Source organism: Nelumbo nucifera, chromosome 1 (assembly GCF_055504915.1).
Source record: "Nelumbo nucifera cultivar China Antique chromosome 1, China Antique-T2T, whole genome shotgun sequence".
Lineage (NCBI taxonomy): Eukaryota > Viridiplantae > Streptophyta > Magnoliopsida > Proteales > Nelumbonaceae > Nelumbo > Nelumbo nucifera.
The window spans coordinates 104956147-104980699 of NC_142649.1; the positions used below are offsets into that span (position 1 = coordinate 104956147).

At 41.1% G+C, this 24553-nt stretch overlaps 1 protein-coding gene across 2 annotated transcripts; it reads left to right on the forward strand.

Annotated features, from left to right (window-relative positions):
* Positions 1–2209: 2209 nt before the first annotated feature.
* LOC104608634 (dicarboxylate transporter 2.1, chloroplastic-like) lies at positions 2210–23457 on the forward strand. Of its 2 annotated transcripts, XM_088891073.1 has the most exons (5): positions 2210–3339; positions 3863–4176; positions 17821–18269; positions 18555–18683; positions 22647–23457. In XM_088891073.1, exons 1-4 carry the CDS (start codon positions 2500–2502, stop codon positions 18668–18670), a joined length of 1719 nt encoding a protein of 572 aa, XP_088747199.1. In that variant the 5' UTR covers positions 2210–2499; the 3' UTR covers positions 18671–18683; positions 22647–23457. The 2 variants fall into 2 exon arrangements, with proteins under 2 accessions (XP_088747199.1, XP_010272978.1); XM_010274676.3 differs by lacking the exon at positions 22647–23457 and having other exon boundaries at positions 18555–18788.
* Positions 23458–24553: the final 1096 nt, after the last annotated feature.

The following is a 24553-nucleotide window of genomic DNA, read 5'->3' on the forward strand; positions in this document are numbered from 1 at the left end:
ATGAAAGCAACATGGTTCTCTGACACTGACACTAAAGTTTGAAGTTTGTTTTGAAATTGGTTTACATCAACTGATTGGCCAGAATTGAGAGATATTCCCAACCTTCTTGTACACTAGATTGGTGCAATTGATCTCTTTGGGAAATTCAACTGTTTTTAAAAATCAACCCCAAAATTATAGATATCCTCCCCTACAATAGATGAATATTTTTGAAAGAAGAATGGAGAATAACCATTAGGGCCGGGGGGGCTGAGTGGGGTTTCATATTTTTTACCACCTCCCAAACATCATCCTTCAATGGTATGAGTAGTAACTCTTCCTTTTGAGATTCAAATAGGGTGGGTACAGATAGATTTTGTAAGGTAGTAAGATCATTTTGTACTCCATGACCTCCAATCATCTTTGCCGATTTTTGGAACGCTAGAGGCACCTCTTCTATAGTTAGAATATGTCCCTTAGTGTCCTCCTTAATTGATCTCCTCGTGGTAGTTTATTCTCCTTTTGAAATTAGTCATTTGATGAAAATATATAGTATTTCATCCAAATTTATCTTGACTTAAGTCTCCATATTTGTTCATAGGGGTGTTCACGGGTCGGGTTGGGTTAGTTTATTGGGGTTTTCCCAACTGACCTGACCTGGTCGGGTTACCTGAGGTGGAAATCAAAACCGACCCACTGATAGGCCAAACTGAGCTGATCGGTTTGAGTCAGTTTGGGTGGTTTCGCTTTTGCTCATGTACAAAAGGACACCTAATTGAATTCTAATTGTAATTGCCTAATGGGTTGCCTATTTGGTGTAAAAGATTATTGAAAGTTAGAAACTATGATAGATTGCCTATTCTAATTGTAATTGCCTAATGGGCCTTCTAGTTCTAGTAGAAGACTAGTTATAGTTAAGTAGGAAACTACTCAAACTAGGAAGACTAGTTCGGTTCGGGTCGGGTCGGTTTCGGTTTTCTTGTGTTATATATTTGCCCAACCCGAAACCGATTGGTACTGATAAAAACCCAGCTGACTCAGGTTGGGTTAGTCCGGGTTGGTCGGTTTGGTCGAGTTAGGCATTCTCATGAACAGCCCTATTTGTTCATCTCTTTGTAACCATTTGTCATTATCTTTGTGCAAATCAATAACCTCTATGAAACTTGTGGGGTTAGGATTATTTTCTTCAAACTGGGATATTTGTTCTTCCACTCTCGATTGTGTATTGGGAACATCTCCCATTCCCATTGACACGTACGAAAGATATTTCCCATGATGCACCCTGAAAATGTGAATGTAAGGAGTTGAGATCTTCTATCAACAAAACATGTTCTAAGTTTCCAACCCTCTACCAACTTCATCTAATACCATGTATCTTACCATGAGACTGGGACTCACCATAAAATTGAGACCCGCCATGTATAAGATGTGTGGTGTGAGAAGATGTTGGTAGAGAGTTGATACGAGTTTTGTTGGCAGGTAATATGCACTCGAATGTGGGGCACAAATCTGAACTCTTGAATTGGGAATATCTCCTTATGACAAGTATGAGAGATGTTTGGTAGGGAGTTCGGCTTTGGTCAATGCAAGCCCATGTTCACAATGTTCGAATAGCCTCTTACAACCTTACATTGGAAATATCTCCCCATAAAATAATGCACATATATTCCCATTGGAAGACTATAAAAACTGTTGGAACGGGCGTTTAACTGACTAAAGCCGAAAAGGATGGATTTTGGGGTGTGTGTGAGGTGTGATAGGTGGGGAGCCCATAGAACTAGGGATATAAACGAATCGGACCAGATTTGAATCAGGATATATTCAAATGCAATCCAACACTGTTCATAACGGATCCGATCCAATCAGATTTGACAGGACTCGATCTGAATTCAAATCCTATTGGATCTTCGAATTTGATTTGATCCAACTTGTTTTCTTTAAAAGTTAAAAAATTATTAAAAGGAAAAATAATATATACCAATTTAAATAAAAACAAAAAATACGAGTATTTTTTAATTATAATCATCATATATATATATATATATTTAAAAAAATAAATAATATACCAAATTTATAAAAATAAAATATAAATAATATATTATTTATATTACACATGGCATGATCGGATCGAATCAAATCGGATCATGCCATTTGCACTCCTACGAACTCCCCTGACAACGTCCTAATCTCCTAAAAGTCCTAAGCAACAGGGAACCTTCGAACATAATCCAGGACAATGTGGTCGGAGCTCGGAACTCCAAAGCCTCAGAAATTGATCATGTGCAGAAATGCAAATGGACGATTGGATGCACCAGAACCAACCAACCCAATTTACGGATATCTCAAAAGAGGTTTGTCCTTTTTGTGAATTCCACTGTTAATTTCCCTCCTCACATGCCAACCGGTATTTGATTGACACTCCCTCTACGTCTCCACCTTTGGAGGTGTCTTGTCGCTCGAGAGTCGAGAATTGGAGGGAGAGAAGTTGAAGAAGCAGCATATAGCAGCTCTTTTTCTACGATGGAGAGCTTCGCGCTTTACTCTCCTTCCGTCACCAGCTTCGCCTGTTACTCTCGTATTTCTTTATCCCGCCGATCACTGTCACAATTTGGCGAGCCTCCTTCGTCCATTTCTCCGGTACCCACATTCCGACCAATCGACGATTTCAGATATTCTTCAACTCCTTTTTTCTGTTCTCACTTTCGACTCTCTCTCATCAAGCCAAAACCCTTCGCCAAACCTTCCACTACTCATAAAACGATTCGAGCTTCTTCGACCTCAGACGAGAAGTTACAGACCAATGGTTCTGGTTCTGGTTCCCAAGGAGCAAAGCTCGTCCCCTTCCTCATCTCAGTCTCCATTGGAGTGATCGTTCGGTTCATCGTTCCAAAACCAGTTGAGGTCTCTCTGCAAGCATGGCAATTGCTTGCCATCTTCTTGTCAACCATCGCCGGATTGGTTTTGAATCCTCTTCCCGTCGGTGCTTGGGCGTTTCTGGGACTAACAACCTCAATTGTCACAAAAACGTTAACTTTCTCTACTGCTTTTGAAGCATTCACCAACGAGGTGATTTGGTTGATCGTTATCTCGTTTTTCTTTGCTCGGGGGTTCGTAAAGACGGGCCTCGGTGATCGGATTGCGACTTACTTCGTCAAGTGGCTTGGGAAGAGTACGTTGGGATTGTCTTACGGGTTGACGCTTAGTGAAGCGCTTATTGCTCCTGCGATGCCCAGTACGACTGCTAGAGCAGGGGGTGTGTTCTTGCCGATTATTAAGTCCCTGTCGCTTTCCGCCGGTAGTAAGCCGGGCGATCCCTCCTCCAAAAAGCTCGGGTCCTATCTGATTCAGTCGCAATTTCAGGTTAGCATTCTTCTTCCTCTTATTTTCCTTTTTGTATTCTCCTCATGGCTTGAATTTGAAAGTATACATATCTACCAAAAACAGAGTAAAAAAAGAGAATATATCTTAAAGGTGACTTCTGCTGAATCTGATTTAATATAAACCCGAGGCAGCGTCTACACTGGACCTATCCAATCGGTGGGCCTTAAGCTTGGAAACGTCCTGGCATAAAATATTTATTTTTATGATCCTAACTCTTTGATCAATTGAATTTGCTGGAAGGTCAAATCTAGATATATGGGTATCTTTTCAGGATAAAGGCCCATTTATATGTATTTCTAGTTGCTTTTTCCCCTGTTAGGAGCTATTTATGCTATCTTTCCATGCTTTCAGTATTAATCTGCCTTAAGTTCCTGGTTATTGAACTTAGTTCCACCTCTAATTGGTTTTTTGTAGCTTATATTTTATTCTCTTGGTCTAGCAAGGTTTGTAATCTGGTGATATCTTTGTAACTTATTCATGGCTCTTGATTGATGCATGACAGTCCGCTGGTAACTCAAGTGCTCTTTTCCTAACTGCTGCAGCTCAAAACCTACTTTGCCTCAAATTGGCTGAGGAACTTGGGGTGAAAATTGCAAGTCCATGGATTTCCTGGTTCAAGGCTGCTATTTTGCCGGCATTTGTTTCTCTTCTGGTTACTCCATTTATCCTATATTTGATCTATCCCCCTGAAATCAAAGATACACCAGATGCTCCTGCTATGGCTTCAAAGAAACTGGAGCAGATGGGTCCAATCACAAGGAATGAACTGGTGATGATTTGTGCAATGCTTCTTGCAGTTTCTTTGTGGGTCTTTGGGTAAGTGATAATACTTTATGAGACTCTGCCTAATTAACTAATTTCTTATATAACCTCCTTATGGGACTGTGCCTAATTAACTATTTATTTTTCATACCAGTTTGCTAGAACTTCTTTAGTATTGATTTAATTTGCATTGTTGAATTTCCATTTAATAATGCATTTCCTCCTACTTTGGTGATAGATGGTGGTCAAATAATCATGAATTACAGAGAAAACGGAACAATCAGGAAACTAAAGAAATGTCTTTACTTGGGGTTTCTCTATGTTGGGCATTTAAATATATTCCTTGATAATTGTCTTGTTCAAGTGGCATATTAAGATTTTTCCTAAGCTTTCTTTGTTTTGGCCTTTGCTGCCCCTATGAATGCAAGGAACAGAAGGTACATCCAAAATCTATCTATACATGCTAGTCTTAGATGTTAAATTTCATGTATATATATATTTGTGCAGTATATTAAATGCTAGTAAACAGATCTCATCCTTTTAGTTTTGCAATATGAAAGAAGAAAATCATTGTGTTAGATAAATTTATTCAACAAATGTCTAGATCTAGTGTTACCTTGGTACATGAAACATATGCCAATCAATGTTTTAAAATGTGGAGGCGTGATGTGAGGTGTTCCACTACCTAGAGGCATGAGGCATAAGCCTCCTGAGCCTCTTTGAGAGGAGGGGGATGAGGAGGAAGGAGGGGGAGGAGGAAGAATAGGAAGGAGGATCTCGTTTTTCTTTACTTTTAATAAAAATCTTTTATATTAAGAAGAATGAAGATGCATAGCACTACCTGAAAGGGGGTTCTCTTTTTTCTTCCCTTCTCTTCCCTTTTCTTGTCTTTCTCTCTTTTTTTTCTTGTCTTTCTTTTTCTTTCCCTTTCCTCTCTTTTCCTTTCCTTTCCTTTCTTTTACTTTCCTTTTCTTTCTTTTTTCATTTTTTTTTGTCGTTTTATATGTGGTGTGCATGAGGCGTACGATGCCTCTTGCACCTGAGGCTTATGCCTCAGAGGTGTCAACGACTTTGGCATACACCTTAGGGCGTTTTGGGGTGCCTCACCTGAACTTGTTGGATAGCTGCCCAACTCAAATCCTCTTTGAGGGAGGATAACCTCCAGAATAGGGGAAACTGAAAGTGAAGAGAGAAAGAGATCAAATCTTCTTATTATTTCCTTATTGTAAGTACACCTCTATATTTATATTCAATCTTGCCTTCAATGTAACCGATTTACAATAGAATTATAACAACTTGCCATCTTGTTTGATTCAGCTAACTCCAGCTGTCTCTGTACTGACTTCCTTAAAGTGAGGTGACCTTCTTCTCCTTCTAGAATATACTTGCAGTTCCTGCCTCCTTATGCCTCTAAGATCTCCCCCCTCCTCTGTTATGGGCCCGCGCGTAGGATCTCGTCACGGGTCGGTCCACGGGGAGAAAGCCCTGCTTTCCCTTGCGCCTTCCCTTGCGTGCAGACCCTATTGCGGAAACTGAATGGGTGATTTGTCCAAGAGACCACCCGAACTCCCCCTTGGGGTGATTTGTCCAAGAGACCACCCGAACTCTCCTCACTCTTTTCTTGACTGGAAAACTGAATACTTTATTTCAACTCGTAGCTCCTTAAATAGGAGATTACAGAAGGGAATTCCTTGTTGGATTCGGCTAGGCTAGGGTAATCCAACTCAAACTCAAACTCCTAATTACCTACTCCTAATAGTAACACAACTCTTACTTAAGATAAGATAAGATAAGGGATGGTGAAGCTGGCGGCGAGTTGGTGAGCAGGGCTGATGTGGTAAGATAAGTGTGGACCCACCCTGATGAGCTGTCATGTGGGCCCCGCCCTACTACTGCTGCCGGGCGGTGCGCACGTCTCACGGTGCTGCTGCCGTGCAGTGCGTGCTGCCGCCGTGAGGTGCGTGCTGCTGCCGTGCAGTGCGTGTTGCTGCCGCGCGGTGCATGCTGCGCGCTGCCGGGCGGTGCGTGCTACGTGCTGCCAGGCGGTTGTTATGGGCCCGCGCGTAGGATCGCGTCACGGGTCGTTCCACGGCAGGAACCCCTGATCTTCCCTTTCCTTTGGCCTTGCGCACAGACCCTATTTTGACTATCTAGTGGGTGATTTGTCCAAGAGACCACCCGAACTCTCCTAATGGGTGATTTGTCCAAGAGACCACCCGAACTCTCCTCACTCTTTTCTTGACTGGAAAACTGAATGCTTTACTTCAATTCGTAGCTCCTTAAATAGGAGATTACATAGGGAAATTCCTTGTTGGATTCGGCCAGGCTAGGGTAATCCAACTTAAACTAAAACTCCTAATTACCTACTCCTAATGGTAACACAACTCTTACTTAAGAAGATAAAATAAGAGAAGGATAAGGGATAAGATAAGATAAGTGATAAGGATAAGATAGGGATAAGGTAAGCTGGCGGCGAGTTGGCTTGATGTGTCCAGATAAGGGTGGGCCCACCCCTATGAGCTGTCGTGTGGGCCCCGCTCTGCTGCTGCTGCCGGGTACGTGCACGCGGCTCATGGTGCCGCCGCCGCGCGGTGCGTGCGTGCGGCTCATGGCGCTGCTGCCGTGTGGTGTCGGGCGTGTGCGCGGTGCGTGCTGTGCGCTGCCGGGCGGTGCGTTCTGCATGCGGCCAGGCGGTGAGTGCTGCGCGTTGCCGGGCACTGTGCGGGACTGCATGCTGCGTGCTGCCAGGCGGTGCGCTGCCGGGCTGCTGTGCGGCGCTGCCGGGCGGTGTGTGCTGCTGCCTATGGCTGCGCCGCAGTGCGCTGCCGGGTGGTGTGTCCATAACAGCGGTGCGTGCTACGCGCTGCCGGGCGGTGCGTGCTGTGTGCTGCCAGGCGGTGCGTGCTGCGCGCTGTCGGGCGGTGCGTGCTGCGCGCTGTCGGGCGGCGCGTGCTGCTGTGCGGCTCTGCCGGGTGGTGCCTGCTGCTGTGCGGCCTGCTGTGCGTGCTGCTACCCATGACTGTGCCGCAGTGCGCTGCCGGTTGGTGAGTCCATAACATCCTCAAGCTGGCACTCGTCCTCAAGGCCAAGGTGTGGAAAGTGTTGCATTAGCTCGGTGCAGGGCTCCCATGTGGCTTCTTCATTTGGTAACCCTTCCTAGCAAACTAATGCCTCTTTAATAAAGGCTTGACCTTGTTTAACCCATCTATATTTCAAGATGTCCTTGGGTCGTAGCTGTAGTCACCCTTCTTCTGTGAATTCTGGTAATGTTGCACATGTGGTTTGTGGATTGACAGCTTTCTTGAGGACGGAGACATGGAAAATTGGGTGTACTTTGGAGTCTATTGGCAGTTCCAGCTTGTAAGCTAATGGTCCTATGCACTGTAGAATTTTGAATGGTCCTTAGAACCTAGGGGAAAGCTTGTTGTAGGGGTGGGAGGCCATTGAGGTCTGTCTATATGGTTTGAGTTGTAGGTCGACAAACTCGCCTTCCTGGAACTCAACAAGCCTGTGTTTTGCATCATAATAGTGCTTCATCGGTTCATGAGCATGTGTCAAGTGAGCCATCAGTTCACAAATGATTTCATCTCGGGATGAAAGACACTCATCAACCGCTGCATTAGCTGAAGTCCCCTTTTCATAGGGTAGAACTAATGGTGGGTCTCTACCATATAATGCTTTAAATGGTGTCATACCTGCTGAGACATGGAATGAGGAGTTGTACCAAAACTCTGCCCAAGGCAGCCATTGTATCCATTGTTTAGGTCTGTCCCCCACAAAGCATCGTAAATATGTCTTGATGCATCTGTTGACAACTTCGGTCTGCCCATTCGTCTGAGGATGATAGCTTGTAGAGGTGTTGTGTGAAGTGCCTTGTAACTTGAAATATTCTCTCCAAAAACTATTGAGGAAGGCTGGGTCTCTATCACAGACGGTTGCCTTTGGTGTCCCATGTAATCTGGTGATTTCTCTAACAAATGCTTCTGCCACCGTAGCCACTGTGTAAGGGTGTGTTAGAGGTATAAAGTGGCTGTACTTCGGTAGCCGGTCAACCACCACAAGTAGAACTGATTTGCCTTTTGAAATAGATAGGCCCACGGTAAAATCCATTGAGATTTCATCCCATACTTGATTTGGGATGCTGAAGGGCTGTAGGAGGCTGGCTGGTTGTTGGGCTTCATACTTTTGCCTTTGGCAGACATCGCAAGAGGTGATGTAACTCCTTATTGTTTTCATCATGCTGCTCCAATAATAATGTACTGCTAGACACTTGTAGGTTTTGAATATGCCTCAATGACCCTTTATAGCAGAATCATGAAAGAGTCGTAGTAATTCTGCTATGTGGGCTGACTTGGATGAGATAACCGATCGACCCTTGTAATAGAGTGTTGAGTCACGAACTGAATAACCTGGGGTCAAGGCTGGATTTGAGGCCCATTTGGCCCTTAATTGGGCCTATTCTGTATCTTGAAAGGCTTCAGCTTTGAGCTGCTCGAGTAATGGATAACTAGGCCTGGAGACAGTGAGCTTTGACAATTCAGGTAGCCTGGATAGAGCATCAGCTACTCGATTAGTTGTACCAGGTTTATATTCTATAATGTAGTCATAGCCCATGAGTTTGTGGGCCCACTGCTGCTGTTTAGGTGTGTGGAATTTCTGATCAAGCAGGAATTTCAGACTCTTGTGGTCTGTCTTGATGACAAATCGACAGCCCAGTAGGTAAGCCCACCACTTCTGGACTGCAAGTACAACGGCCATGAGCTCCTCATATGTTGATTTAGCTTGATTTTGTGGTGAGAGTACTTTGCTGAAATAGGCCAATGGTTTCCCCTCTTGCATTAAAACAACTCCTAGACCTGTCCCCGAAGTGTCATACTCAAGTGTGAACTTCTTTGAGAAGTCGGGTAATGACAAAATTGGTTGTGTGGAAATTGCTTGCTTTAGGTTAGTGAAGGCTTGCTGGGCTTGTTCACTCCATTGAAATGCATTTTTCCTTAATAATTGGGTGAGTGGTGCTATTGGCCTTGTATAATGTGGTATAAAGCGCCTGTAGTAGCCTGTGAGGCCAAGAAAAGCGTGCAAGGCCTTGACTGATGTAGGTGTTGTCCATTGTTGAATGCAAACAACTTTCTTCGAATCAGCCATGACCTTCCCTTCTTTGACCACATGGCCTAAGTATTGGACTTTTTTTTGTCCAAAAACACATTTAGAAGCCTTTGCATATAGTTGATGTTTTCTTAGAAGTTCCAAAGTAATAGATAAATGTTGTACATGAGAAGCCCAATCAACACTATATACCAAGATATCATCAAAGAAGACTAAAATAAAGCGGTGCAAGTGGGGACGGAATACCTCATTCATGATGGCTTGAAAGGTTGCCAGTGCATTTGTCAATCTGAAAGGCATGACACGAAACTCATAGTTTCCATCATGTGTAAGGAAAGCCGTTTTAGGTACATCCGCTGGATGCATCCGAAATTGATGGTAGCTGGCTCGTAGATCAAGCTTAGAGAATATGGTAGCAGCATGTAAATCATCCAATAGCTCATCAATGATTGGAATGGGGAACCGGTCCTTTATTATGATCTAATTTAGAGCCCGATAATCTACACAAAACCTCCATGTTCCATCTTTTTTCTTGACAAAAAGGATGGGTGCTGAATATGGGCTTGAACTGGGCTGTATGAATTTTTTCTCTAGTAATTCTTGAACAATTTTCTCCATCTCTTCCCTCTGAAATGTGGGGTAGCGATAAGGTCTAACATTTGATGGAACTGCCCCCAGGATGATCTCAATTCTATGGTCCATGGGCCTAGAAGGAGGTGGCTGATTGGGTTCTTGAAAGACATCTGAATAGGTGTTGAGTAACCACTGGAGTGCTTGTTGGTTTTCCAGTGGCGTGGCTACTTCCTCTGGACTTGTTAAAACTGGGCTGGTATTCAATCCCATATGCGATAGGAGGGTTGCCCTTCACTGCAACTAGTCTTGAGGATGGCTCTCAGTCCTTCCTGTTGTGGTGCACCCTTATCCACCCCATTCAGATGATACTTTTGTCCATTAATGGAGAAATCCATTGTTAGTCTTGATCAATCACTTACAACCAGTCCTAACTGTTGTAGCCACTGCACACCTAATACCACAGCTGCTCCGCTCATGTCTAATGCATGGAGGTCCACTAGAAATGAATGTTGCTGTAACTTCAGGTGGACCCCTCTGCATATGCTATCACAGCTGATGTTGTTGCCATCCACTACATTTACACTGAATGGCAACACTTGTTCTTGTATTAGGCCCAATTGTTTGGCTGCCATTTGGGTCACAAAGTTGAGAGATGACCCGCTGTCAGTTAGAATTGAAATTGCTCAGCCCTGTATTGACCCAGCCACTCTCATTGTTTGGGTGGAGGTCAGTCCTGTTAATACATGAAAGGATATCTTGGGTGGGTCTGGCCTGTGAGCTGAATGCTGTATTCGAAGTAGAGAAGTGAAGAAGAAAACCACTAGTATGCTGGAAAATGTTGAACTGAACTGCCCAGTCGACCAGCTATTATTTAAATTTGAATATAGTACAATGGTACAAGAATTTACTGGAATGCCCCTGATTAGTGATGGGACACCCAGTTAACTTAAAAACATTAAACAGGCTTAGGCCCATTAACCCAGGCCCAGATACAGGATAATTTAACTTAAGTATGGGCTAATAAGACTCTTATCAGCCGAACACTAATACAAAGAGACTTCATAACATTCTGACATGGCCCATCCTCATCCTTAGATTCTAATTCAGTAGGTATTGCAATGGGTGTGTAAGGGATTTCCTCCTGGGATTCAGCTTCATCTATCAGTAGTAAGAATAGCTGGGGATACTTGCATTTATGGCCTGGACCAAACTTGTCGTCGCAGTTATAACAAAGAGTGCGATCTCTTCGGGCTTGCATCTCGGCCCAAGATAATCTTCTTAATGGCACTGGGGCGGGTACAATGGCTTGGGCCTTAGGTTGAGGATTTTCATCCTGCCCATGGGTCTGATTTCTTGCGACTGCTGGGCTGGATCCCAGGATAGAAGGATTACCTGGTTGGTTTAGTTGTTAGTTCCAAGACTGTGGTCCAGTGTTGAATGTGTTCGGTCGACCCAATCTTTTCAATCAATTAAACCTTCCTTCTTGCAATCTTGCCAAACCCATTGCTGCCAATAGGTAGGTGGGTTGGTGGGACTTCACTTCTATTCTTATTTTTTCCTTCAGGCCATCGATGAAGCAACCAAGCAATGCAGTTTCAGGCCACCCATGAACCCTTGTCGACAGTCTTTCGAACTCGACTTGGTAATCTCTTACAGATCCAGTTTGTTTGAGTTTTGAGAGATTCTCATCATAGTTTTCAAAGCCAGTGGGTCCAAAATGGATGCACAAAGCTTCTGTGAATTTAGACTAAGAAACTTGTGGATGGGTTTGTCAGGACCATTGGAACCACAAGACCGCTTCTCCTTCCAGGTTGAATGAAGCGACAAGAACTCTTTGATGGCTACGTATATTGTGGTATTCAATATACCTTTCTGCCTTAAAGATCCAGGGTATGGGATTCTCACCTGAATATTTTGGGAAATCCAGTTTTGCTGAACGAGTTGAGGCCCAACCACGCTGACCGCCCCCTTGATCTCTGTTGTTTCCTTCTTGGCTGCCGTTGTGGTTTCCTTCCATCAAAATTTTCTCCATCCGCATCATCAACATGGTGTTATGTCCCAGAAACTTGACACACAATTCTCAGACTGACAGCAGAATTCACACAACTAGAACATCAACAAAGGAACTGGTATTCATTCAGAAGAAAAGAAGAACATTAACAGTTGGTCGGTTCTTCGAGAGACCGCCGGCTCTCCCAATCACTCACAGTATTCTTCACTCAACAAAAGCCTCCCTCCCCCATCCCCCAAAGCCCCTTCTTATACTCTTCTTACAGCATAACTGACTCCCTCAATAAATGCCCAGCTGGCCAAGTTATAAATGCCCACACTCTTCTTATTCCTAACTGACATAGCTATAAATGCCTCAAGACTCTCCTTATTCCCTCCAGCCATAATTGCCCCCATGTTCAATTATTTCCCCCTTTGGCCGAAAGCTGACCTTTCCCCTTCCTGGCATACGTAAAGTTAATTGGGGGCCTATCACATGGCTAGTGTTTGCTTGATTTCTTGTAAGTCTCCTGTGGTCTTGTGCAGACGGACCTCCATGCGATCCATCTGATCATCCATTGTTTCTGACCTTGTACTCGGCATGGTGTTGCTTGTTGCAGGCTTTGATACCAATTGTTGGGTAGCTGCCCAACTCAGATCCTCTTCGAGGGAGGATAACCTCCAGAATAGGGGAAAGTGAGAGTGAAGAGAGAGAGATCAAATCTTCTTATTATTCCCTTATTGTAAGTACACCTCTGTATTTATATTCAATCTTGCCTTCAGTGTAACTGATTTACAACAGAATTATAACAACTTGCTAACTTGTTTGATTCAGTTAACTCCAGGTGTCTTTGTACTGGCTTCCTTATGCTGAGGTGGCCTTCTTTTCCTTCTAGAATATACTTGTAGTTCCTGCCCCCTTGTGCCTCTAACAAAACCTCAGAGCATTTTTGGGGTGCCTCTAGGCATACGCCTCCCACACCTTTTAAAACATTGATGCCAAGTATTAGGTGTTCATAGGTGTCCACATGCCAACCTCCAAAAATCATGGCACGGTGACATGGTGATAAGAGAACATTTAAATAAAAATGATCATTACTCAATATTGGTTCCTGCTATGTTGGGAGGGGTGGACTTAATATGGACCTAGCCTCTTGAATATTTTGCATAATGTGCTCCCTCAAACCTGCACTGTCATGCTTCTCATCCTGACATTTTACCATTTCACCAAGCAATGATCCCTTAGTAAATAACATTTAAATACATGACTAATTTAAAGGCATGATGACAAATGAGAAAATCAAAACGTAGACTCTTTATTGGATGTTTCTTTTCCTGTGATTCCTTTTCAATGAATGCTAAATGCTGAGGTTTCTTACTTGATCTTGAATCATCATTAAGATGCTACAAGAGGTGTCCTGCCAAGTGCCAATGTTGGCATGGGTGGACCCTTTTTAAGATGTTTTTCTAGCACCATGTATAACCATAACCATTTAGATTGTAATGTAGTATTTCCTGTTATTTCTATTCCTCATGCGTTTTTTACGCCAAGAATATCTTTTACTGAATAGTTACAAGTTGGAAAACTTTAATAGGGGATTCAACTTTGCCACTTGAATCATGGAACTCACCTTTTATATCTAGTTGATAGATGGCTTCAATTTGTTTTCCCTTCTATGGTCTATATCCAATTTTAGTATTGGTTACATGGACAACTCTTTAACTTCTCTCCCTCCATCTTCACAAATAGAAATCTTATAAAAAAATAAGTTTGATGATGAGCCAAGGTAACATGGGGCACCTGCCAATTCAGGGTCTGGGGAGGGGCAGATGTACAAAGCTACATTGGCAGCTATCACTGCATGTGATTGAAAAGCCTAGGTTCCTAGGTCCTTGCCCAGTGATCTATGGCATCCACAGAACTATGCTACTCAATAATGAAAATCTGAAAAACCTACATATCCTGAATACCTCTTGTTCAATGTATTACATGGTACAGACCTTTTAATGACAGTTAAAGCCGTTGACTATCTTTCAAAATAAAAAGGAAGCCTTATACTTAACATGACACTATGGCAGCAAGGTTCTTTCAGACCTTGAGGAGGAATAAAAGGAAAACTGAATAACAATAACAATGAGAAAAAAAAAAGAAGAAAATCATTAACCAATGAGAAAATGCATCTGTTTGAAAAGGATCCTATCAACCTATGCTAAATACTTAATACTAATTGAACTCTACTTCAAGCTTAAATCCCCAATTTGCAATTTTTCAAATTATCAATGTTTTTTTTTTTCAGGTTTAGTCTTCAAATCTTAACATTATAGTATATAATAATGAACATTTATCTCCTTGAGTTTAGAGGGTGCCTAGATAAGCAACATTCTATTTTTTATTTATTTATTTTTTGATTGGTACAATTGCTTATATTAATATATTTTTCATAAACTAACAAGGAGTTAATACATTACCTTTTCAAAAAAAAAGGTAAAGGACTTGGAGGCTGTTGTTCTGATTGATCTCATCATGGTGAGGGTTGCATTCTTTGATTTTAACCAAGAAGGAATTCAAGGGTGTACCTATTGGATTTGCTAAGAAGATGGCAACTGGTGTTTGCCTTTGCCTGGCAAAGAACTGTACATCTTTGATCTGCTCCTACACCTGGTTTCATGAAATTCAATTTTGATTGTTACACTTTAAAACAACCCCTTGGAGAGTGCATGGAATCCTCTGAAACCATAATGACATCATTCTAGTTAAAACTGTAATTAGTTTATTCTTTAAAGCTGCAGGGGTACTTTTGTAATTCTCTTTATTTCATAATGTTTTGGGTCACCCTAGTATAAATACAAAAGCTGGCGCTGCGAGCTTATCCTTGCCTGACAAAGGTCACTAGGAAGAGAACAGATTAGACAAACTAGTCATAAGGTCAAAGGCTTCTAAACTAATGACCCAAGAGGCATAGGAGGCATGTCTTGAAGACAAATTACTTGAGTGGACAAAGGAGGATGAAGCAGAGGCACCACCCAAAGGAGAAGCTGCATTACTATTGGCTTCAAGATGAAGAAAGAGTCTGATAGGATGATTTAGAGGAATTCCTAACTGGAGTGGATATGGATTTAGGGGTCACAACTTCAAGAGATTTGTCGGATGACATTACTTTATGAGCATTAGGCTTCTGAGATTGTTTCCCTTGTTAAACCAAAACGGGTATCTATGTAACTTGAAACTTGTCTCACAAGTGTGTCGAGTTTCCTTATAGTAGTCACACACAAGAGCAAAGTGGTCCAACTCTAACTTCATCACAACCCTCCTAGATGCTTCCTGTTGAATAATAGATTTCACCAGTTGATGGAATTTCACTTCGACCCAATAACTGCATTCACACTATCTCATGGTCAGGATTCAATCTAGATAGGTATTCAAACACCTTATCTTGACTCCATCTTGTATTTGAGCTAATGTTTTAAGAAACAGGAGACGTGAACTAATTTAGGGAGTCATTGAGTTCCAGAGCCAGGACATAATTATCATATTCTCCTCTTTCCAGACATTCAACATCCACTAAAGGATCATCATCATTAGGTCTCTTCGCTTTACCAGTTAAATAGCCAAGTTTCCCTCTACTGCCAATATAAACCTTCACATATCGAGTCCATTCAAGGTAATTAGTTCCATCTAATAGTGATGATTTGAAGGTTGAAATATTCTCCCAGAGAAGTTAGTGGCTGTCTCAGGGCTGAAGTGGTAGTAGACTGATCTATAGAAGAGTCTTGTGCCATCTTTGATAAACTCCAACTAAGTTGAGACTCAGGAAATTACTCCAGATAACAATTGGTGATTAGAAGCACCAAACACATCCCCAAATTGGGAAAAAAGCAGAGTGGGAAGTAAAATATAATAAGGGAAAAATTCACCAAAAAATATGAAACCAGATACAAACACTAGACAAATATGTTCCAGATCAAGCTCAATCGATCACAGATGAAAAGCATCTTCCTACTAGCCTCCATGATCAAAAACTCTAAAATGAAATTTTCCTATTTTTATCAGAAAATATCTGATCATATTCAAAAAGTTTCTTAAATAATCCTTGATTGAGGGGTATAAACCCCACACTAGCAGCTGATACCCCTGTGTGACCCCTTTTGAGAAAATGAGACCTTCCAGGAGAAACAAACTCCTTAAGAGAACACCAGGCTTTTTGATCCTACTATGGCTCTGATACCATATTAGGATTGAAACAAGATTATTAGATTAAGAGATTAAAGGAGAAAAATAGAAGAGAAGAGGGTGAGAGTGAAAGCTTCAAATAAGGTGTGTTGCCCAAGGATCAGCCCTCCTTTACTTAAAAGAGTGAAATTACAAAAATACCCATCACTACTAGACAGCCGATATACACTCAGTATTCCTATAACCATGATTCTAATGATTCAGAAGTAGTCATCTGCAACTTCTTCATATTGCCTACAGTAGACAAATTTGTCTTTAGAACTTTGCCTTTCAGGGCCACAATTTCCTTACCAGTTTGTTTCAGCCCACTTGTGCTCATTTCTTGATTAATTTCTTATTTGTAGCTTAAATTGTCAACTGTAATTTGGATGGTTTGAGTACCTTCCATCTGGATTGCTTCCCAATTTTATTGTACATGAAATACATTTAGTTAATTAAGTTTACTCCAATGTTTTAAAACGCGGAGACATGATGCGAGGCATTCCACTACCTAGAGGCATGAGGTGTAGTTCAGAATACAAGAGGCGTAAGCCTCTTTAAGAGGAGGGGAGTTAGGAGGAGGAAGGGGAGGAGGATGAAGAGGAAGGGAGGATCTCAATTTTTCTTTATTTTAAAAAAAAATCTTTTATATTAAGAAGAACAAAGATGCATAACATTAGTTGAAAGGGAGGGTCTTGTCGAAGCGGAGCAAGACCCCCCTAGGCGTTCCACTACCTAGAGGCGTGAGGTGTAGTTCAGAATGCAAGTGGTGTAAGCCTCTTTAGGGGAGTTGGGAGGAGGAAGGGGAGGAGGATGAAGAGGAAGAGAGGATCTCATTTTTTCTTTTTTTTTTTTTAATCTATTATATTAAGAAGAACAAAGATGCATAACATTAGTTGAAAGGGGGGGGGGGGGGGGGGGGGTTCTTGTTGAAGCGGAGCAAGACCCCCCTAACTCAAAAAAAAAAAAAAAAAAAAAAAAAAATTGGGCTGCATTGAAAAGGGGGCGGGGGGGTTGTCCGGGGGGCGAAGCCCCCCACCAAAGGGGCAGGGGGCAAACCACTTTCTTTCCCCTTATCTTTTCTTCCCTTCCCTTTCCTTTTCTTTTCTTTTCTTTTCTCTTTTTTTCATCTCTTTCTTTTTCTTTCTCTTCCCTTTCTTTTCCTTTCCTTTCCTTTTTTTGTTTTTTCTTTTTTTTTGTCTTTTTATATAAGATGTGCATGAGGCGCATGAGGCGTATGCCTCTAGCACGCCTCATGAAAAAAGTGCATGAGGTGTATGCCTCTTGCACCTGAGGCGTACACCTCAGAGGTGTCAGCACCTCTGGCATACGCCTCGGGGCGTTTTGGGAGCACCTTGCCTAGAGGTGCGCCTCTAGGTGTACCCCTCCCACTCCTTTTAAAACACTGGTTGACTCTTATGGATTCTTGTGTCTGAGGTTCGAATAAGTGACTTTGTTTTTCACAATTGTGGTAATGTCTGCCGTTGATTTTGTAGAAAATATTTGCCATTATTTTTAAATAGAAACAACAAAATTCCAAGTTTTAGTAGGAGCTTGTTTTCAATCTATATGATGATGGTTAAGTAGTTAGTTTCAAGGTTCAAAGTATCAGCATGATATGCCTGATAGGGGCGTATCGTATCTATGGGCTCCAGTACACCCGTTTACAGGTGTTTTTACAAAATCCTTTATATATATATATATATATATATATCGGTTAAAGTACCAGTTCACCTCTGCCGATACACAGAGGTGTATTGAACTTTGAACCATGGTTAGTTTATTGATTAATGAATTAATAAGGTTTTCTCTATGTGCAGTGATGCTCTTGGTATAGCAAGTATTGTTGCTGCAATGCTTGGCTTATCCATACTCCTGCTTCTTGGAGTGCTGGATTGGGATGATTGCTTAAGTGAAAAGTCAGCCTGGGATACCTTGGCTTGGTTTGCGGTTCTGGTGGGCATGGCAGGTCAACTAACAAACCTTGGTATAGTAGCATGGATGTCTGACTGTGTGGCCAAGTCCCTCCAATCTTTGTCATTGAGCTGGCCAGCTGCATTTGTTGTTCTCCAAGCATCTTACTTCTTCATCCACTATTTATTTGCAAGTCAGACTGGTCATGTAGGAGCTTTGTTCTCTGCATTTCTTGCCATGCACTTGGCATCCGGAGTACCTGGTGTTTTGGCTGCACTGGCTTTGGCATACAACACTAATCTCTTTGGTGCATTAACACATTATAGCAGTGGTCAAGCTGCTGTATATTTTGGAGGTACTACTTCTCTGTCATTATACATATTTCATCCTTTCAGCTATTTTTTGGGGGTTAGTTTGATATTAAGAGGTCGTATTTGTTTTCAAGAATCAAATTTGGTTTCAACATTAATCCTTGTGTTCAGAAAATAATTTTTTATCTGTGTGTGTATGTTTGTGGCATATCTGTTTTCTACAATTCTACTATTGTTGTTTATACTGCTTACATTTTCTGTTTCCCTTATGTGGTTAATGCCTATGGCTGCATGCAAACTGAACCATTTTTCTTTTGCTCCTTTAACAGCGGGTTATGTAGACCTTCCTGATGTTTATAGACTGGGATTTGTAATGGCCCTAATAAATGCTGTCATCTGGGGAGTTGTTGGAGGTTTATGGTGGAAATTTTTAGGCCTCTATTGAATTCCTGCTATCTGTAAGTTGTCTTTTCTTCTGATTTTTGTATACTGTTTTTATGTTAGATGTAGTCTGAATGGTGATTTCATTGGAAGAAGATGCCACAAGTTTTGTTTGGCTTTAAGACTTGAGTTCCCATCAGCTTTTCTCTGGCATAAATGCGGCATGATCATCCAGACAGATTTTGAATCCTTTTGCTCTAGACTCGCTTCCTTTTAATTCGAAGCTGATTATCCTGTAATCTGTATTCTGCTTAGCAATAATGCAGTACCTGTTCATGGGCTGGGCTTGGATTTGGCTTTTGCTAAAATTTGAATGGGAGCCCTAAGCCTGAACCCAAAACAGTGTAAAGCTAAGCCCAAGCCCAGCCTGTGAACAGGTCTTAAAAGTAAATAACTATTAGGGTAAATGACTTAAACATACCCTGAATTTTCATAAATTGACTTAAAACATACCCTGTGTTTTACAAATAGACTTAGTAGGTGTTTGGCATTGGTGCTGGGAACATCGCACCGTTTCAGAAAACGGTGCGGGGCAGAGTTGTAAGCACCGTTTTCTCAGAAAATGGTGCTGCCACATACGCATTTTTTGAGAAAACAGCACTGGTTTTGTTTGATACCAGTGCTGGCAGCAACGTTTTTAACATTGATCTTATTATCCAATGTCCAAGATGATGTCACATTGATGCCACACCATTGCATTATTAGCAGCAACACACCATTTTCCCAGAAAACATCAAATTTGGCGTTGCTTCAAACCACTTTCCTGATTTCGAAGGCATGGTCTGGAGCAATATTTTTTCTGAGACGGTACCAAACAAGAGGGCATTGCTTGCGGCACCATTTTCTCTTATGTGTTGCCTACATGGCACTGTTTTCTCAGAAAACGGCACCGATGCCAAACACCGCCTTAAACTGTTAAACTTACCTCGTGGCCATAAAAAAACTCTTTTACCCTTAAGCATACTTTAAATTTTCAAAAAGAACCAAAAAGACCCAGATACTATTCATCATCTCCCAAACATTACCGTTTGAATATAGAGAGCTCGTCTCCCTCATCTTCTCCATTCTCCTCCTCCTCCATCTTACTTTCTTTCTTTCCCTTCTATTCTATCTCCTTCCTCCCGTTCAGTCTTTCACCGCAGAACATAATAGAGGTGGCTGCGAAAACGAAAACAGCTCATTGCCACACCTACTCTTTTCTCTCTCTGCCTCTTTCTCTCCCTGTTTCTCTCACCCTCTCTTCTTCCCCTCCTTTCTCTTCCCTCCTCTTACTTCTCTTTTGTCTGTTCTTTCAACCTGCAACCTGCCATCATCACTGAACTGCATTTCTGTTGTTACCCTCAACCACCAATCCCTTATTTTAATCTGCCCCCTCTCTACTACGTTATCCATCCATCCACCAGCCCTCTATTTTAATCTGAAAACTGTTGCAATTGAAATTGCAGAAAGTCAGAAAACAGAGCAAGAACTATCGTTTTAAAAGAATCTAGTATTTTCATAGGATAAAATAGGACTTGTAGAATTTTGAAACAGGTTCATGACATGGGAGAAGAAATGAGGGTATGTTTAAGTCTAATGTGATAATATATTTAAGTCCATTTAAGTCAATTTATGAAAAGTTAGGTATGTCTAAGTCTTTTATCCTAATTATTAAAGGAGAAGTGGGGCTTTTAAAGGGCTTATAAAACATTTCTGAATGTTTTTGTTGTCATGTGGCCATGAAATGATGACATTGAGATGCATGATGTTTTTCCATGTTTCAAACTTTCGATATCGACAACGCGTACAAATTGTGTATTGCCTGATTTTGAACTTTGATACTCATTCTGAAGAAAAAGGCATTCACTCGGTTATCCGTGAGTGCAGATTATTTCATTCCAGGCAGTTAATTTTTACGCGAAGACAGATCATGAAATCGGCTAGTCTGGATTTAGGGTACACAAGCCTCATGCTCGAGTTCTGCTAACATAACCTTGCAATGGGAAAGATGAGTTAGGCCAACAACCTATCCACTCCTCGCCAGTAGCTTTAGTTCAAATCAGCCTCCCACCAGATTGCCCCCACAATGTCTGACAGCACATATTCCTGCCGTGTATTGTGAACATCTCTCGATGATGACATCATCATGTCTGGTGTCATCGAGAGATGTTCCCAATTCATGACTTCTTGAATGTGCTATGGGACGTTGGTGTCATCATCTAAAGCTGTGTTCGAATAACTTCAAGTAGAAATGGTGAAATAGCGGAAAGTGCGATGCAACTAAAAAAGAAATTTAAGTTAGTGCCCACATTAGCCTATAACTATATAAGCTGGCTTTCCGAGGCCAGCACCACATTAGCCAGCGGCTTTTCGATATCATCTGAAGCACAGCGGCTTCTGGCTTTCCGAGGCCAGGCCCACATTAGCCTAAATCTGGAGAGCTCAAATCGGCTGTCCACCAGTCATTTCAAGGGCTATCCGCGTCAACCTCTTTAAATAGTTTATCTGGACTGAAAAAAATGACCGAACAACCAATTTGGGCTCTCTGGATTTTTCACCAAAGATGGCTTAAAGGCTGTCTATGCAGGGCCAATCTCGGAGAGCTAGAAGCCGCTGCACTTCAGCCCTTTCAATCGGGCACTAGTCACACCGGCATGGATTGAGAAGTTTGTTTCTGATATGAACAATTTCAAATTTGGATGATGTGTTGCTGCGCTGGTACATCACTCCATTGCTTGGCCTTGCTTCTTTGGATGGTTTGAGAATTTTAGGTCCAGGTACTGTTTTAAGAACCGCATGCTGTGTGGAATTAGGATTTAGGACGCCTCTAATATCATTCATTAGCTAAGGTGGAAAGGGAAATGGTTTACACAAATTTTCCACGTCAGGATTTCTTTTCTTCGTGGTTAATGTTTATGTCATCAGCCCTATGTGAAGTGTGAACAGAGGCCTTCTCTCTTTCCACTTGCAACTTTATTTATTTATTTTTTGTAAATTTGGAATTCCTAATATATACAATAACCTCAAGTTGGTCAAATAAAAGAAAATGAACATCTTAATATCTTGTCGGATTTATAAAAGGAAATGGAAGAAAATGAGAGAAAAAGTGTAAAGCAAGCATTTCATTATGTGATTAGTCCGTTGCTGGCTTTGGCCTTATTAGGCCAACTTGTATTGATGCATGTAAACCCCAAAGCATATGAGCGTCTAGCTTCTTGGCGGTTGTCGGCCTTGTCCAAATCTGGGCCAACCTTGGCTCAGTTGGATCTCTGAGAGCTTGCTCTGGCAGATCTTGATGTCCAGCAGCGTGTCAAGTTCTGTGTAAGCTAGCACCAACAAACATTTCTAATCTCTTGCTTCATCTCTAGCAGGGTTATTGATGGTAGAGTGGCCATAGGCCCTCGTTTAATCCTCAACATATTGGAATATCCAATGGCCATGTAACAAGCCACGTGTTGATGGTTGATGGTTATCTCCATGCAACACTCTCTCACACAATTATTCATTTTAAATAATTACTTATTTATTTATTTTCTATAAAAACAAATTTATTTGATTGTTTATTTGAAAACATTTTCATGTATGGTATACCAATGTTGTTGGATTATTTGTATCCATATTCCAGTTCTTATTGGGTCAATGGATATCCATTTGACCCAGTGTAGACTGGATGACCAAGTGGTTAGATCCTTGGTCAACTTGAAACACTTGTCTCAAATTTGATGGAGCATAAATTTTAATGTTAAGGAATACTTATCTCAATTGGTTATTCTGATAACTTTTGTTCCTAATGTCAAAGAACTTAACGTTGGAGAAACAACTATATAAGAGATATCTCCCAAGTGCTTCAACACAATGAGATAGGCCCTTTACTGGGAAAGAAAATTATCCTCTCAGCCTTAGCTCTAATCAGATTAAGCTATTCTCTCTTGCACAGTGTTTGAGAAGTTGGTGTCTCGGATCCTATATAGTGAAACTGTCATTATTCTCTTTGCATGCAGATAAGACAGATAGAGATCCTAGCCGTTTGATTCTGCATGCACTTGGATCATCAATGGTATCAGAGCCCAGCACCGACTGGTATAGTGCTTAAAGCATAGTCGCTCCACACTGAATCTTATCTCATATTTTAAGATTCAGAGAAGGAGAGGAGAGAGAAAACAAACCCACTTCGAGGGTTTCCTCTCTACATCTCTGCCTCTCTGCTCGTCTCTCCCATCTGCGCACCCTCCACTGCAAGGACCCTGCGACATTCAAAAGCTGCTCTAAATCGACGCCAGCCTCCGCTTCAACACTGTTGCAACCTCCGAAGCACCTATTCGAATTTTTTCTTGAACGAACACGAGCTCCAGTGACATCTTTTTGTGGCGATAGACTCTTATTCCAAGTTTTCTCAAGCGAATCTGCTGCTCGAAGAACTACTGAAGCTTCATCCTCTCTTTTCTTTTTTTTTGGAAACCATCTGCAAGATCTGGATCGAACTCGCGACCTTCAGATTTTCAGATCTTCAGTTATGGTGCTTGAGTTTGATCCATTGCTTTAATTTCTTTTGTCTGTCTGTGTAAAATGGGTAACAAACAGCTTGATTTGATGATTCGAACATCTAAACCATCAAATTTTCTAATCTACAGGTCTGAAACTGAAAGGAGGTGAAGCTTTCTCTCTGAGCTTTACTTTTTTATTTTTGCTGCAACAGAGCTTTGTTTTCTGGCATGGTTGATTTTATTCCAAATCCAATCATCCCATGTTCATATCACAAGTCACAACATTGTTTTAGCAGTTCTTTTCTTGTATGTATCTTTCCAAATTCTAACTTAAATAATTTCTTATTGTTATTTTTTACTTGTGATATTACCTTGATAAACTCTGCCATGAACGTCTTCTGTGAAGAAACATTGAAGGAGTATGTTGTACAAACAAATCCATAATATCAAGGGGGGATTCTTTTTGGATTTTGAGAGGGGGAAAATTGGTCAATGGGATCTTGATTCTTATTGACCAAGAATCCCATGTTCTTTTTTGAGATTCATGTAGAAACTAGGGAAAGTTTGTTTTTTCTAGGTATTCTCCTAGGTTGGTAAATAATTTTTCCACCCGGAGGGAAAGTTGTCAGCACTTGAATGGGACAAAAATGTCCATTTTAATAATGAATTTTTATGGGTAAAATGGTCATTGCATTATTTACTTAGTGTGAGTATCGGGAAAATGACTCATTTGGGCTGGAATGGATTCACCATCAATCAGTTTAGGAAATGGAGGTGATGGGACCTCCAAAGATGATTTTCAAAACCGTTTTATTTTAATAGTGACTCCAATAACCCGAAGCATCAGCTAATCAGTTCGGGTAAGACTCAAATGAAAGAGGAAAGGGATTAGACACCCCTCTCCCAGGTCCAATAGGTGGTGACCACATGATAATTCCAAAACATGCATAAGCACAAAAGAACAGTTAAGAAAACTAATAACGAAGGCAATACAAAAGATAATCTACCCTAACAAAACAATACAAAAGATAAACTACCCTATCATTTTTATTATTTTTGTTTTTTTATTTTATTTATTTTAATTTTTATAGTTTCTTTTTTTTTCATTTCCTTACAGAACCCTGTTGTTTATTTGTTGTATGAAATTACTCCTTTTTTATTTTTTTAGTTTTTTTAATCTTTATATTTTATATTTATTATTATTTTTTCTTTGTTTTATTTTTCTACTTTTTGATTTGTTTGCATATATATTTTCTTTAGGTTATTTTCTTTTTTTTATTGGTGTTTCATTTTTTCATGGCTCATTCTCCCCCTTTGCTCAATTTATTTATGATTTACTTATTATTATGTTTTTTATTTTTTATTTCCCTTTTATGATTAGTTTAGTTTACTCTCTCCGGCTTGTCATCCTTTCTCACTTCTGA

Bases quoted from the DNA above. Each gene is read 5' to 3' on its own strand.
- LOC104608634 (XM_088891073.1), top strand. From the start codon at position 2,500: ATGGAGAGCTTCGCGCTTTACTCTCCTTCCGTCACCAGCTTCGCCTGT. The intron at 4,177-17,820 runs GTAAGTGATAAT...CTCTATGTGCAG, and splicing joins GTTTCTTTGTGGGTCTTTGG to TGATGCTCTTGGTATAGCAA. The intron at 18,270-18,554 runs GTACTACTTCTC...CTCCTTTAACAG, and splicing joins AGCTGCTGTATATTTTGGAG to CGGGTTATGTAGACCTTCCT.